The sequence below is a fragment of the Dryas octopetala genome, chromosome 2 (assembly GCF_963921425.1).
Source record: "Dryas octopetala chromosome 2, drDryOcto1.1, whole genome shotgun sequence".
Classification (NCBI taxonomy): Eukaryota; Viridiplantae; Streptophyta; class Magnoliopsida; order Rosales; family Rosaceae; genus Dryas; species Dryas octopetala.
In genome coordinates, this window is record NC_141367.1 from 23,334,259 (window position 1) to 23,350,936 (window position 16,678).

Genomic DNA, 16,678 nt, shown 5'->3' on the forward strand with positions numbered 1-16,678 from the left:
GTCTATCCCATCAACCGTAAAAAAAAAAAAAAATCATATTTACTTGCACATATTAAATAGTTAAATATAATCTCTTATTCTAAATGCACATATATATATTGTATACAAATCAACATTTTATATATGAATTACACATGTAATATAATGTTGTATATATACAAATCACCATTGTAAAGAAAATTATATATGATACCTTTTGTAGGTTAAGTTTATCACAATTTCTAATTTTTGAAGGTCTTGAATACGAAACTTCTAATATATTTCCCAACATATCATTTCTCATAATCGTGAGGGAGGGATTGCTCTTATATTGTCACATTTGTCTGTCTCTCTACGTCTAGATTGGAATTGTATTTGATATATAACTTGGTAATCAGACATCACACCAATGTGTGCACTTATATTTATAGATTTTCAAGTATGGATAATTGGATAAATATGATCCTACTCAGTTATCTAATGCACTGTACATTGATATTTTCCAAATAAAGTACATCCATTCTAAAAAAAACTTAGAATACATTATTTACCCATTAATCTCTTGGTATATATAATCTCTTACAATCAAATTATCAAATAATAATAATAAGAATCTCCTATCTGTGTTCATCTAACGAGGGAGAATTATTAAATGTGAGGCCCCATGTGTGTAGAAGGCTACATGCAATTGTGAAGTTGACAAATTAAAGATTAGCGTGCACGGCGTGGACTATATATACGTGTCCGCTCAAAAAAGAGTCGTGCACGTTATGGATCCAACACCAATGACACGTGTGGGGGGACTATATAATAATTAGACTACTCGAATATTAATCTAGTCAGCACTCACCAGATAAGACCAGTCCGAGCTTTTATTACTGTGGTCACTTTGGTGTTTCTAGGTACAAATGTACAATTACCGTACAAAACAGTATTTGCTTCTTCATGATGTTGTTGTTTGTTTGACATTGACATCAAATTATACATTTTAATGCGTATGTTACATTACATATTTATATGGTCTTGTATGGTTCGAAAAACTAAATCAGAATAATCGTAAGATGGGAGTTATTATGACCATCTTAAAATTTAAGATACTGAGTTGACTACCTTATAATTTGTTTTCCATTTTTTTCTATTTTACCCATGCATTAAAGAAAAAAAAAACTCATAGTAGTCCGATTAGGGAGGGAGGAAGAGAAAGAGATAAAGAAAAGAGAGAGGGAGAGAGAACTCGAGCGGGCTAGGGTTTGGAGATCGAGAGAGAAGTGGCAGGGAGGACCGTTGGAGACCTTGCCGACGGCGGCTGGGAGGGTGAAGTCATAGTATTCCAAAATTTGTTTTTATTATTAAATTTTTTAATTTCACAATGGTAAAAAAGGGATTATTGAAAAAAAAATTGTGTTAGGGTAATTAACTCAGTAGAATAAAGTAGTCTGTATAACCCCACCAAGTCAACATTTTCGAAATGACTAATCTAAGAACCAAAATCAAATCAAGCCTAACCCAATCCAACTGATTTAGTTAACCGTGAATATTGGTTCGGATGATTTGAATATTCAAAAACCAGATAACAACTTGGCCAAAATATTAAGTTCAACTTTGTAAGCTTTTGGGATAATGGTCCATTTTGTAAGTTTAATTTGGCTAGCTAAAGACTCATTTTGCACACTTCATATGGCTATATAAAGGCCAATTTTGACAATATAAGCACTTTTCAAAAATTCAAACACAGGTTATACAAGTTCTAATAATTTTAACACAAACAAATAAGTGACAAGTTATAATCAGTTACACAACATAAAAAACATAATGAACAACCAACATAATGAACAAATGACAAGTTCTTTTTCTTCTCTAGTTCTATTAAAATACAATACCACAAAAGTGAAAGACTAAATTAAATCCTAAAAATACATCAACCAGTAGCAGGGAGTAAACAAAACAGAATAGCCCCAACACACATTAGCTAGCAGCAGGGAGTAGATGAAATTACAAACACATATAAACTATAATAGGGAATTTTATATTTGGTTTATATATAAAATAATTAATATACAAAAATTAATATATATTATTAGTGATAGTTCGGTTCGGTTAAAACCGAAAATTTTCATATTGAAAACCAAAACTAAAACCAAACCACAAAATTCGGATTGGTTTGGGGGTTTGATATCCAAAAACAAAACAAAAAATTAAAAAAGACCAGACCAAACTAATCCAGTCGATTTGGTTCGATTCGAAACTCAATTTTTCGATATTTTTGCATACTCCTACGTATTTGCATGCAAGATTTTCAAAGGGCTTCGTGTACTTGTTTAATTAAGGATCGCAAAACAACACTATGCTGTATATGGATCAATGATGTTGTTTTCCTTGTTTCTTTTTTCTTTCATGAGTGCATGAAGCTTTTTCAAGCGTGTAAATAGCGACTTCATGACAAAAAATTGTGAGAACTTATAACTTCAATTAAAAACATTTATTTTTCCTTTCGAAGTCTTAAATGTCTTATTAAAAAAATGTATTTCCCCCTTGAAAAAAGAGTTATTCATACGAAATTGATTTTAGATAATTTGGGAGACCCGCACTTCCTCGTATCATGTGTTGCCATTACTTGTATATGAAGTTTACGTTAAAATTTTATGAAAGAGTAGGTTTTCTAGTTATCCAAATAAAAATCAGCATACATAATTGGTTAGCCAAAGTTAGGAGGATGAACAAGATAATGCATGAGTTAGGACTAGAATAAAATTATGACTCGATTCATTTTAATATAATAAATAAATAAAAAGCAAAATCAGCATTCAGATTTGAAACTGTTATTGGCACTTTCAATTTGCCCTCCTACATGATTATACACTTATACTTCAAAACGGCATTTTGCTACAAACCTTTATTCTACCAAAAAGATAAAAAGGAAATACTTATTGGGTTATGATGACTCATTTATAAACTCTCTATCTCCGTAGGGCAGAAATCTTATTTTAGGAAAAAAGAAAATCGAAGTACCTAATTACTCAAAACCAATCAACTATGATTCGAAGGAGAGACCCAAAATCTTATAAACCATGATGCAAGGATGCATGGGATTGTTTCTCTCAACAATTCTGTAGTATGAACCGTAGGATGGAAACCTGGCATATGGATCTTCGCTGCAAGAGCAACCCCGTGAACTGTGAAGCAGGCAAGTGCAAATTAGTTGGCCTTTTTCTCAGTTTTATAATTTTAATTCCTCAGTCACTCACTATCAAACGCAGGCGTGGGCCATTGCCATACGACCATACATACATGCAGATGCATTGCCATTGTTTATAATGCATTCTGGAGCCACATGACATGATGAGTGAGAGAGAGACAGAGAGAGTACAGTACTATATTGTGTACAGTAGTACTGCTGAACCGTCTCTATCCATGGATTTTTCATAGACCCTTCTAAGTTCTATCAGTATCAAGATAACCCCATATTCAATTTAAGCATGCATCCTAACCGTCCATCTTTACTTCTTCAACTGTCAAAGTCCAGTCAAGTTGACCCTTGCTAATCCGACGGCTCCAGTCACTCCAAAGTAGAATTCTTAACTTTATAATACTAATAACCAGTGTTAATTAATGCTAAAATAATGAACTCAAATTGTGTTTTAATGATGCCTCCAAAATTGTTCAGTTCCGTAAAGAAGAAAAAAATGAACTATATATACTCCCAATTTTAAACAAACTTTTAATCTTTCTCTTCCTTTTCATTTTTAATGAAAAAAGTAAATACTAGTCTATTATTAGTTTAGTAACAAATAAGACAAAACGTTTGTCGTTATATAATATGACTTTAGAGGGGGACCATGGACAATAGGCTAATAGGCCAGCCATGCTATGTATTAATAGAATATTTAATGCAGCTTATTAATTTTATGCAGAAATGGTTTGTTTACTTTGCAGTGACAGGTGAGCGCCATATGCAGCATATATTGCTAGCTAGCTATTCATTATTGAAGGACTGAAGGAGTAATTAAAATCATCAATTTTCTTTTCAAGTTTTGAGTTTTGTATATATATTAGGTCTGAATTATTAAGTGAAATGAGAGTAAATTAAGGTAAAGATCGATTAAAGGGTTCTGACTCTAGTGGTATATATATATGTGTGTGTGTGTGTGTTGGTGCTGTGACTGCTCTCTTCTCTGGTAACCAGGGTGTTGGGCAAGTCCTATGATCTGCAAAATTGTAGGGGTTTCTTTCTACTTGGGTTTGAAGCTCAGAAGCTTCAATTGCTTGGGACAAGAATGTCAGTTGGTTAATTAGAGGTTGTAGCTGCAGATTCTGCCATGGCTGTCAATGTGGTTAATTGTAGTCAAAATGCATGTGGGGGGTGCTTGCCTGCCACCCACTTTTCTGTATAGCTAGTGCTTGTCAAAGCCTAAGCAAGAAACTAGACGTGTACAGATTAAGCATGAAATTAAATAATCAGTTCTATACTCGTCTTTGTTTGAAAAAAAAAACACTATATTAGATATAAACTAAAATATAATGTTTGATGGATGTTGGGTTTAATCTACACTAATTTATTTTTTATTTTTTGGGTTAGACCGGCCTATTTTATTTTTAATATTGTCATGTAGAATTCTTTTGTCATACTGTGTTATTAGATGAAAACTAGTATTAAAGTTCTTAAGAATAATTCAGGTGGTGAAGTAAGGTGGAAAAATCAGTTGGAATTAGAAAGGTTAATAATTCAGTTCTTTCTAAGTGTAACAAAAAAGAGTTAAGTAAGTCCTTAGGGTTAGTCAATTGTTGAAGGGATTGACAATGAGTGAGGATTAATATAAACTAAGGGTTTGATTTTCTCAAATCACCCTCTAATTGTTTCGTCTAGACCAACATATTTTTCTGGGAACTGGTAAATACTAGATTAAGTAGTAGATATCCTTCCACCATGAGAATTTTGTCGTTGATGAGCTTCAATGGACCTTGGGTTGAACTTGGGCTCTACATTAAATGAGATAGCTTATAGACCCCTTCTTAGTCCAACATCTTCTGTTGGACAGTCTTACTAGGGTCTCTCGGCCCAGACTTCTTAATGGCTAGTTGTGTCTGTTTGCGCCTCTGGCCCATTGTACTCGGAAAAAAAAAAAAACAAAGGGTACACTACATTCTAGTAGGGAAGTAAGCAATTTGCTTGGTCCTACAACTATTAGTCCTAACAATTAGACAGTTTAAAATTTATTTTTAGGAGATTTATGGAGAAATGTTTTGAGTCTGAATAGAATCACCTGTACTTAAATTTTCTTGGTAAATGATGCAAAGGTGTTACCTTTAAAAATCACGGCAAGCCTAACCGGATTCTTAGCTAGAAACATTACAGTCCTAGTTCAATGTTTGGCGTGCCACTATTTGTGACGCCCCGAAACTGGGAACACCACAGCGGCACCCGTCTTAAAGATCTTGAGACTATAATACCCCTTACCCCGAGTATTATATTCCCAAGCTCTCTAAAACGAGTTAAGCCCTTTTTATTGAAGAACCCGGGTTGGATCAGAGTAGTAAAAATACAACGGAAGAAATTACTGAAAATGCCTCATATTATAAATAACAGTAAAGAGTACCAACCCGTGAGGGTTATATGTTTCAAATACACTAACCCTAATGCTACATAATAAAACAGTAGATAAACAGATATGTCAGGATAGTCCAACCTATGCCAGAGTGATTCAGTCTTCAACAAAGTGGTGCAACAAATTGGACTCATGGATAGCCATTGGGATATGCCACCTACGAGGATGAAAGAGAAACACCACCACAGATCCAAAGAAAGGATCTAAACCAGATAGCAAGACTGAAACTGACAAGCTACAAGTGCCACACCCACGACCTCAATCTTGGTCTCCAACAACTGGATTATCTGCACTCACAAGAGTACAGTAGGGGGTAAGCGTCACATACGTTCATCGCTTCCCCTCGAGGGAAAATCCTGGTTAGGTTTGAAGCAATACTCGAAAATATAGGATTTCAAGGAAAACAGTTTAAAAGCAATGCACACCCAAAAACAGGGTATCAATATCAATAATATTGTAACCAAAGCCAGTAATGATAAAGATAATTATGCCAATAATCAGTGAGTAAAGCCTTTGCATGCTCATGCATCTTTTTCAGTGAAAATCCTTCCTGTCATGTGACATAGTTCAGAAACATACCTGCGACCGATCACATACAGGTCAACCACCAGTATCGGAAATTCAACCACCACCTCGATACTGTGGTGAGAGTATCCATTTACCTGGTAATACCACATTGGTTAGCCTCCCCAGAAGGACATTCGACTAACCAGTCCGTAATTACCCCTCCGGAGGTTTAGGGGATCGAAACCCAAGGTCACAACACGTGCCCGTTACTCTCAGGTTGTCCAAGGTATCACACAGAAAATCACACAAATATGCCATACAAAAATCATGCACATTCTCTGTGAAAGACATTTTCATATACATATAGTACGAAAATAGGCAGGAAATCCAATAACCGGGATATGGTACCTTCCCCCTACCTGCTTTACCAAAGTGTGTCCCTTGCCTGATCCCTTTCCTGTGTCTGGGTCCCACTTGTACCTGTTGGGAAACTGGAGATCCGAATCCGACGACAGCTATTAGGAACGTACTAAACGTACTCTCGGCCTTGTCTGTTAAGACCGGGTAAAATTTAGAGGTTTGGCACTAGCATAACTTGCTAGGCTTCTCTAAATTCTTGATCCGGCATGACCCTGCTCTCCGAGGCAGACAGTCATGTCAGACCGTGTGGTTTCTAAGTTTATTTTAATTTATTGTCGAGGAGGTTGATCAGATATGAACCTTACAACGTGACCAGGTCAGTGCATGGGGAAACTGAGGGAGCTCTGGCTCAGTACCCAACGCTTGTATGCTCACGGACTGACCTTAGTCATCACGTTATTTGGTTACCACTGATATGGCCTCAATATTTATTAAGTTCATTTAACAACAACAGTTAAACGGTGTTTCGTCTATAACCACCACTTAAACAACAGCAAATTAAATAAGCTGGGTTAAGGGTATACCTGTTGAAGACTTCCCACGAGCAGAGTCTCGGTACTACTAGACTTGCTAAATAATAAGATTAAAATAGCCTAATTAACAAGAGATTTATTTAACAAAATTTTAGCAGAAATTCGACAGGGATCAAAAAATTACCTATGGAGCTCAGAAATGATTTTTTTAAAACTTCACCAAAACATAGCCGTCACACTACTAGAATTGAAGAGCTCGTCGCCACGATCGCGTAGGCGAAATCGGATCGTCGATCGGAGCTCCAGAACTCAAGATAAACTCAAAACAAGATTGAAGAAGAGAGAGAAAGGAGGAGAGAGGAGAGAGAAGCTCTCTCTTGGGAAGCGTGCGGCTGAATTTGTGAGGATCAGCTGGGGTTCACGCCACTATTTATAGGGAGAGTGAGTGAGTCAACTCGGTTGACTCATCCGAGTTGACTGGGTTGACTCAAGTCAACCGTCATAACTTTGACCAATGAGAAATTGATACGTGGCGAAGGCTTTGACACTTGGCTGCACATGCAGCCATCAGATCTTGCTGCCATGCAGCGATGGACGCTCCAGATCGTGCCACGTGGCGCGATCTGGTGATTTCCTATTTTATTTTCTTTTTCCTATTTTTCTCAACTTCAAAAATTAATTAAAAATAGCTCGGGACTCGGAAAAATACCCCGAAAAATACTACGAACTCGTATCGACTAGTACTAATTAACTATGAGGTCAAATTACCAATTTGCCCTTTAGAAAAATTTCGAAACTTTCAAGCTCCACAACTAAGATAAAATGCTTTTAAAAATGAAATTTTGGGAAATTCATAAAATAATCTCCCGGACTCGGAATAATACGAGACTTGCTCCGTTGGGTTCGTGAGTAAAAGTACCACCTTCTAAAGGTCTAACTTGGGTCAAAACTCTAGTCAAAGTTGGTCAAACAATTAAAGCTTAAGGTGAAAAATACGATTTTCCGCCAAACAAATTTCTAGAAAAATTCTAGAAATTAAAGAAAAATTCCAAAATAAATTTGGAAAATTTTGGGTCTCACACTATTCTTGGCTGAAAAACCATAATAGAAAGATGTAAATTGTTATTTGCGCCGAGCTTACTAACTTTTAAACCAAAGCAATTGCAAACGAGCAAGAAACAAAAGCTCACCCAGGTTCTACTTGCCTTGATTCTCAAAGACTTTAATTACTTGTTTCAATGACTTGATGTTCAAATTCGTAAGTTTGTAAAATCGTAGCTTGAGTAACGGGATGGATTGCAAAATAATGAATCTTAATGAAAAATGTATAAATGATTTGATTATCACTAAATTGAGTAATAATACGAGTTCTTATGATAAATGATAAATCTCATGAAAGAAAATAATTAACCAACGAAAATAAACAATAACTAAGAGAAATAAATACTAAGAAACGATCTTAGCAGAGCCAAAAACAAAAGAAACTAAGTCCAAAAAAACTAAAACAAGATTGAAAATTGAAATATGCAAGAAATCTGAAACTTTGAGTTGTTGAAAAGCTTGTGTTTGATTTTTGTGAGATGTGTTGATAGAGATTTTATGCCTCTAATGCCTTATTTATATAGTGACCAATCTTTAGTGAGAAAATCTATTTTTTATGTGACACAAAGAAATTTTTCATGTATTTTTTTTTTTGGTGAATTTGGAAATGGGGGATTCGGTAAAATATTCCAACGTTATGAAGAGAAATACGATTAGATTAAGAGACAAGTGTCATTTTACTCCACAGACTATTGCATTTGTATCAATTTGCTCTTCATACTTCCAATTTAGAAAATTTAAGGTATTTGACTTTTTTTTATTTTGCTAAATGAGGTAATTTTGCCGATTTTGCTCAATAAATTAATACAAGTGATAGGCACACAAATACCATTTTTCCCTCAATAAAGACCCTTAGTGATTGACATTTGACTTTGTGTAAACAGAGTTTTGGATGGAAAGTGAGCAAATTCACAAAATTATCTCAATTGTCAAAATTAAAAAGTTAGATACCTTAATTAGATCTTAATTCAGGTACACTTTTGAAAAAAATATTTATTCATGGACATGGTTGAAACTACCTATATAGTTAAGTGTCTATATTGAACTTATGCCTAAATTGAAATATAAATATAACTAAATAAGTAAATAGTTAGTGAGAGAGAGGGGAGACCTCTTTCTTCCCAGTTTTCGTTTTTTGTTTATATTTTTTTGGTCTGATGTTAAATTTTGTCATTGAATCATTTTATTTTCACAAGATTTCATATATACACAGAGAATCAATTGACACCGTGCTTGGCTAGTATTACCTGAGCATATATGAACAAACATTTACGGTACATAACCCCTACATACATATATAGTACTGCTGCAATGACTCGATCCATCAACACGTATACGCACCAACCTATGTACTTGGCTCTCCCAAATACAATACACTTGTATATATGAAGCTGAAAAATGACCTATCTAACTCTGAAATTAATTTGTGCTTATTAGGAACAGAAAAAAGAAAGAATAAGAGAGCTAGCACATAGATGATTTAAGAACATTTACAAGAGGTGTAGTAGTAATTAAGCAGTCTCTATTTCTTCATTTTTTTGGTGCGGATGAGATGGAGTAGAAGAGGCAGAGGGATATGAGATAATTAAGGGTTCATGTTGTGTTCCTTCTTCTAGTCCATATGAAATGGCTTTGCATGGTTTTGCATTTCTGTAAATCGCATACAGCATCAGCTGCGCTGTCCCAAGAAGAAATCCAATCCCATTTGGCACCTACACCATGCACATATATGCAAAACCCACATCAGTATATATGCAAACATTTATTTTCTTTTTTGTATAAATTCAATTGTTCTCGTCGTCTAATAAAAGATTCGAATTTAAAATCTCTTTCAATGAAGTGGAAATCAAATCCAAGTGCTACCACTTCCTCATTTCATCCAAGGCCATGCTACTTAAAGGCTTAGAATTCTTTGGCCAAACAAAAAAAAAACTTAGAATTCATGGGCCTGTTGTATTTTTTGTTGGGCCCTCTACAAAGAGAATTAATGTTATATTTAGGGTCGGAATTATTACCCCAAGGAAATAATCTTGTACGAGCCAAGCATAGAAAGTCCACACCCCTCCGTTGAGGAACAAGAAAAATGAGAGGAAGAATGGCATGTACTCCACACTCTTGGTCGTCACCACAGTTTTCTGAAAATAACATATACATGTAAATATAATCAATATGCATCTTGATAAATATCAGTCATGCATGACACCCAACAAACAGTTAATTACAACTTTATATAGACTATCCATTATGATCCTTTCTTTTCCAAATGTGCATTAAGCAATAAGGCCCAAAGGTGGTTAGATAATTATATATTGTAATGGGTAGGTTACACTTACACCATTAGTTTATAGCCTAAGGCCCACCAAAGGCCCACATACACACTCTCACCTTCTTAGCCAATAAGGTATTTGGTTATATTTGAAAATAATAAAATTATTTATACGGTTATACCACACCTATTCAACACGTTACTAATAAAGAGTTATGGCACAACACTTCTATAAAAGATGTGATCACCAATGTGACAAACAAATATCTTACATATAATAATATTCATTTAAATTGTTATATTGTTAAATTGTTAATTTAAATCACATATTTTGCTAAAATAATTTAAGTAATAACTCATATTAACAGTCGTATAATATATGAAATTAGCTGTAGTGTACGTAAATTATAATGTAAATGGCGTCTGGAGTCTTTTTGAAGGGTTGCTTTCTGAACAGCTAGCTCCAACTACTTTAGGCCAGTTCATCACAGAATATATTGTTGAACAATATTATAACTCAAAAAGATAATAAAATGAGATTAAAGAATTAAAAGAAGAGGAGTGCCAGATGACTTTTATATATATATATATATATATATATATATATATATGTGGAGTGTGAAAGTTGGCTCCCATATAATAAGTTGTCCAACTATTATAATCAAGGATTATTAATTATATCAGAAAATAGAAACCCATATCGGTTTCTGTCTGGTTTAGTGCTAAAAATGGTTTGATAAATTTGAATTAAGCGATTCATTTCTAAATACGAGGTCATGCTATATATGGAGGCCGAGAAAAAAAAAAAATTTCAACAAGCTGACCTATATATTAACTACCAAATTTATTTTTCATTCTTCTAGCTTATCATAATTAAGAAGAAGATATATTAATTAATAAATGAAATTAATATATATGCATGTGAATTAATTAAGCAAAATTTGGGTGTAGTAACTAAAGTCTAAAGCTTAGTATCTTACCATGACAACTAGAGGTGAGCCGTACATGATAATATTTAGGCCTGAACACAGAGACCCTATTGCATCAATACGTGTATTTCCCTGCAATGCCAACCAAGTACCTATTATCGCTGCCGCTACAAAACCCACATCCAAGCAACCCACCAGGATGGCTGTCTTTGCCTGAAATTTTTTGACACTGCACACATTATTATTAATGCATGTACAATGTTACCAACAGTTGAATATTAAATTTATATTGTTTGGTCAATCAGAGAACATTTTCAACTATATATATGCAATTATGCAAGCATGAACAAATATAAGAAAATTAATTAGTATTAATATTATTACCCTCATCTTTGCTGGGGCATAGACAAGAAACAAAGAAAGATAGATAATCTCAACAAGTACTCCAAAGCCATTGACAGTGGACACAAGTAGTCCTCCAGGCTTTATGATTCCATAGTAAGTCCACAAGAATGAGCTGAGCAATGTGCAAACGTAAGGCAGACTCTCAAAGTCCTCGGTCGAACGGTGCTTTATGATTCGCCAAAATGTTCCACTGCATACATAAATACATACATACATACATACACACACACATTCATACATTCACAACTCAGAGCTTGATCAGAAGCTAGCTAGCTATATAGCTTTACCATTATATATTGTTGGCACTTGGCAGTGCAAATTAATAAAGCCTGAATTAATAGAGAACTTACACAGGAGAAAGAAACATCAGCACTGAGATGATGTTGCCTGCAACATTATTTAAGGAAATTAAACCCAAGAATGATCTGAGTTTGCAAAACTAATTAGTGCAAGTTAATCATTCTTTAATAATAGGGTTTAATTCTTTCTTACCTATGACTCCAACTAAGAAACTCACTTCCATGTTAAGAGAAATAATATGGATCGATCAGTTGGATCTCTTTGCTCTTGTAGCTATTTGGATCAGGCTCCGGGAAGGAGGAGGTTTTGGAGAGAGAGAGATTGATTTGCTGCAATTATAACATGTCGAATGATATCATATTTAGCAACATGTTCAATAATATATTGTATATATACTTGAGAATTGAGCATGTTCTTTAATTGAGGTTTATTGATTTTCATAATTGGGAAAAAGTAGTGGGTCTAGTCGGGCCGGATGATGGACATTTCTGGTTGTGAAAAAGTCTGTATATGCATGTATAAACTTACTAGCTAAATAGGACGACTTTGAGTCTTTGAGTACAATCACGTGATGCACATTATTACAAGCTAGCTAGCTGGGAGCAGAACATACACACACCCATCATTTATATTTTATACATATTCGGACCATCTGTAATGATCAACCATATCTATTACTAACCACTTCTTTAATATATTATATATACAAACGAAATTCATGTACGTGTAACTGTGTAAGTCTTCTTTTTATTAAGAATATGGTCAATATCATGGCCAAAAAAAGAATATGGTCAATATAGTAACTTATAAATGTGATATAAATAATCTTATTTTATTATAATTTTTTTTGTCAATGCATTCCTTTGCAATATCGGCATTATTTTATTATAAATTGAATCAACTTCTTTTAAGGTAGAAAATTATAGAGACCACTGAACGCTGAGGTAGGTATGAATGTATGATACCTTTTTGAGAAATTTTAACACGACTCACTTTTAGAAGCAAATTATTTTTATAACCCCTTCTTTTCAAACTTACTTTTATAACCTTTTTTAATGTAAGAAGTCTAAATTACCCTCCTCATTTTTCACTCTCTCTCTCTCTCTCTCTCTCTCTCTCTCTCTCTCTCTCTCTCTCTCTCTCTCTCTCTCTCTCTCTCTCTCTCTCTCTCTCTCTCACTGATTTAACAAACCCATATCGATCTCAACATCTAAACTTAAAACAAACATGCAAAATTCACTGATTTAATAAACTCATATCTCAATATTTTTCTTTTTTCTTGGGTCGAGCCAGGTAAATTCACTTCAATAGTTCTATTTCCAAGTTAATTATTGTTGGTGCACCTATTGCAAAATGTGATGGACCGAATTATTGGTGGCGGGGCCTTAATTATATATCTATATTAATTCTGTAAACTGGTCACATCTGTCTTTATGTATAAAAAGTATATATTATTTTTCTTTGTATTAGGGAATTTAATAATATATGTACGTAAAATGAAAGTTATATATTGATTGCAGGCAAAAGAGATCCTCACAATCTTATACATATCTAATCTTTGGTACCTCTCTTAGCTACAAATAAGTTAAATTTCTTTTTAATTTATATCATCTATTTGTCGGTGTCATATATATTAATATATATGATCCGTTCTTAAGAGGGGTCCATTTTTACGTACTTGAATAAAAAGGGATTGCATTATTTGGGCTATTTCACATAGCGAGCCAATAAAATAAACGTCTAATTTGTAGATGTATATTTAAAAATTATCTTTATAAAAAAATCATTAAAATTGAAATTTGTTTGATCATTTAATTATCATCATAATTATTTCAATGTTTATCGAAAAAAATGTGTGTTCATCTATTTATTTAGTTATATGACTAAATAATTTTCGATTTAATTAATTTTTTATAAAAATAATTCTTGAGTAACAAATTGGTAATTCAAATCATTAGATTACATCGAAAATTAGGCCCCATGCGATCACATTTTATTCTCCCCTTTAAGAAATTTCTAATATATATATTTATATGTCCATTAATTGCAGTGTAGGAATCATATTCATGGCACATACAACGCCATTTTTATCTCTCCTTGTTTTTTTTTTTTGGTCTGAATCTCTCCTTGTTAATGGGATGTTTATTGAACGACTACTTCATTTAAACTATACCTTATTAACAAGTAGCCGAAAAAGTTGTACTTTTTAAAATAATAAAAACTGTACCTTCAGAAATAAATTTTTGAAAAGAGATATATTATCCCAACACTTGTATAGCATGCTCAAATACCACAGGTCCCCAGTGGTTTTTGTACGTGCAGATACACCACTGAATCACTGATATTGGAGAGTGGTATAAGACCATTTTTCTTGTAGTGGCAATTTAAAGCATCAAAATATTTCTTAATTTGATTTATGAAAAATTGCCGTATTTGTGAGTGTTTAATATTTATAGAATGTGAAATGTGAATTGATAGATACACATTGATCATTTGAGATTGGTACTTGGGACCAATACATGTCTCTCCCTTCCCACTTTCCAGTTCCCACATTGAAAGCAACAGCTTTTGATTTAATTTGTTCCACAAATTCAACGTGCTAGAATGAATGCCGTTCATTTTCGATTTATTTTTCTTCTTACTTTACCAAAAAAAAAAAAAAAACGAAGATGTAATAATGTAATGCCTTTAATTATTGCTAGGCCCCTCTATCACAGAAGACAATAACTAATTGGGTGCATTTTAAAAACATTGGCCTGTATATATGCTCGTGAATTAAATTTACATATTTTTCTGGGCTCATTCTTTTGTTATTAATAAAAATAAAAATAAAAGAACTCATTCTTTTGTTTTTTCTTATCCTTTTGTCCTTTTTCTTCTTTTGAAGGGAATAATGGATCCCGGAATATATGGAAAATATCTAAATACTCTTGGTTCTTAGAAATGCACGAAGCATGCAATTTCTAAATCACAATTTGCTTGGCTATATTAAGTTCATGAATTAAAACTTGTGACATGCAGCCTTCATACATATATTTAGAGTACTTCACTCCTTTTTTTTTTTTAAAGAAAAAAGTTAAAAATTACATTCAAATTTGAAAATGATCCAACATGCATGCTGATCATGAGTAAGACCATCTAGCTAAAGCCTTGCGAGTGCCAAACAAACAAATTAACATCATGTATGCTATATCAGAAAAGTGATGTACTAATTGTACTATATATAATTTTTTACATTAATATACATACACATGTAGTCGAATATTCCAGAACATATTCAATAAGATAAATCATGTCCGCTGACTTAAATATTGGTCTTTCTTAATTAATTAACCAGTTAAACACTTTATAATTAAGGTATCAACCAAAAGTCTAGCTAGCTATGAAATATATATATGTATATAGTATGTGTCAGCCAAATAAAATTGTAGGTTTTTGTTGTTTTGTTTGGTGTAATGTGAAAGATCAGATAGCTAGGTTATTCGTGCGCACATTACCATTTTTGAAAGCAAAATATCTGGCCTCTGGTATTTTTTTGTTGTCTGAATCTGGCATCTGATATTAACGCTATATTGTTGCTATATTTAAACCATATAGGTTGTAGGCAGGTCGCGTGTACGTAGTCTCTAACACTAATTTTAAGAGCAATTATATATTTTTTAATCTTCTATCAGATCATTGTATCCTTTTGGTTTCACGTAAGTGATTGATACATATCTAATATTAAGAGAAGTGAGTTCACAAACATTTTTATTCTTTATCAATTATGAATTGTGAAATGTCAATTCTTCAAACTTTACGCTTTTTCAGTTTATCTAAAGCAAAACTACACACCCTGGCCAAAAAAAAAAAAAAAAAAAAGCAAAACTATACTCTGCAAAAACGACAATATTTGCGAGCGCTAGCCCATATAGTGAGCAGGAATAAGATATATAGTTCATGAATCCAATCTCATTTCAGTAGTTAATATTTTCTTTTAACCTGTGATCATTTCTTTTCTTGACATACATTTATTGAAATAAAATGATTGAAATTGATGGAACACCCAATAGTATAAAATTGTTGTTCCCATCACTTTTATCAACAATAATTATACCATACCTCAATCTCACGTGGAAAATTTTTTCATTTAGAAAAACTAGGATATACGTCTACATTTGCATATAAGGTTATTTATACTTACACCCTCCACCTCTTGATGTTTATCGTTTCTTCACACATCTCCTGAGGTATTAAAAATTATACATGCACCCTCTGATATTTCAAAATTATTACACATAATTTCTTATAATGAGACGAAAAATAATAATAAGGTATGCAAAAAGGCATGCCAAGAAAGTGAAAATGGCTTAATAAGATTATTCAAGATATAAGATCCAACATTAATACAAATATATTTTTTTTTGTTTATTTATTATTTTCTCTTATATGAGTTATATGCAACAATTTTGAAATTTAAAAAAGTATAATTTTTTAAATTTCAAAGAATATGTTTGAAAGACGATAAACTTTAAAGAGGTATAAATATAAATAACTCTTTGTATATATATATTGGTTTGGCAATGGAAGGATCCGTCTTTCAAGGACTATGATATCAAATTAATCCGCAGATTTTGGTATTACGAACTATTTTGTTTTTATAATGGAGATGCCTCATGTCATACAAACAAATTTAAAAACAAATTTAAAGATGGA

The 16,678-nt window shown here is 33.1% G+C and overlaps 1 protein-coding gene across 2 annotated transcripts; it reads right to left on the minus strand.

Annotated features, from left to right (window-relative positions):
• Nucleotides 1-9,340: 9,340 nt before the first annotated feature.
• SWEET17 (Nodulin MtN3 family protein) lies at nucleotides 9,341-12,448 on the minus strand. Of its 2 annotated transcripts, none has more exons than XM_086232043.1 (6): nucleotides 12,176-12,448; nucleotides 12,034-12,070; nucleotides 11,663-11,873; nucleotides 11,330-11,410; nucleotides 10,099-10,218; nucleotides 9,341-9,795 (listed from the first exon to the last, which is right to left on the minus strand). In XM_086232043.1, the coding sequence occupies exons 1-6, from the start codon at nucleotides 12,204-12,206 to the stop codon at nucleotides 9,595-9,597; spliced, it is 681 nt and encodes a 226-aa protein (XP_086088169.1). In that variant the 5' UTR covers nucleotides 12,207-12,448; the 3' UTR covers nucleotides 9,341-9,594. The 2 variants fall into 2 exon arrangements, with proteins under 2 accessions (XP_086088169.1, XP_086088168.1); XM_086232042.1 differs by having other exon boundaries at nucleotides 11,330-11,491.
• Nucleotides 12,449-16,678: the final 4,230 nt, after the last annotated feature.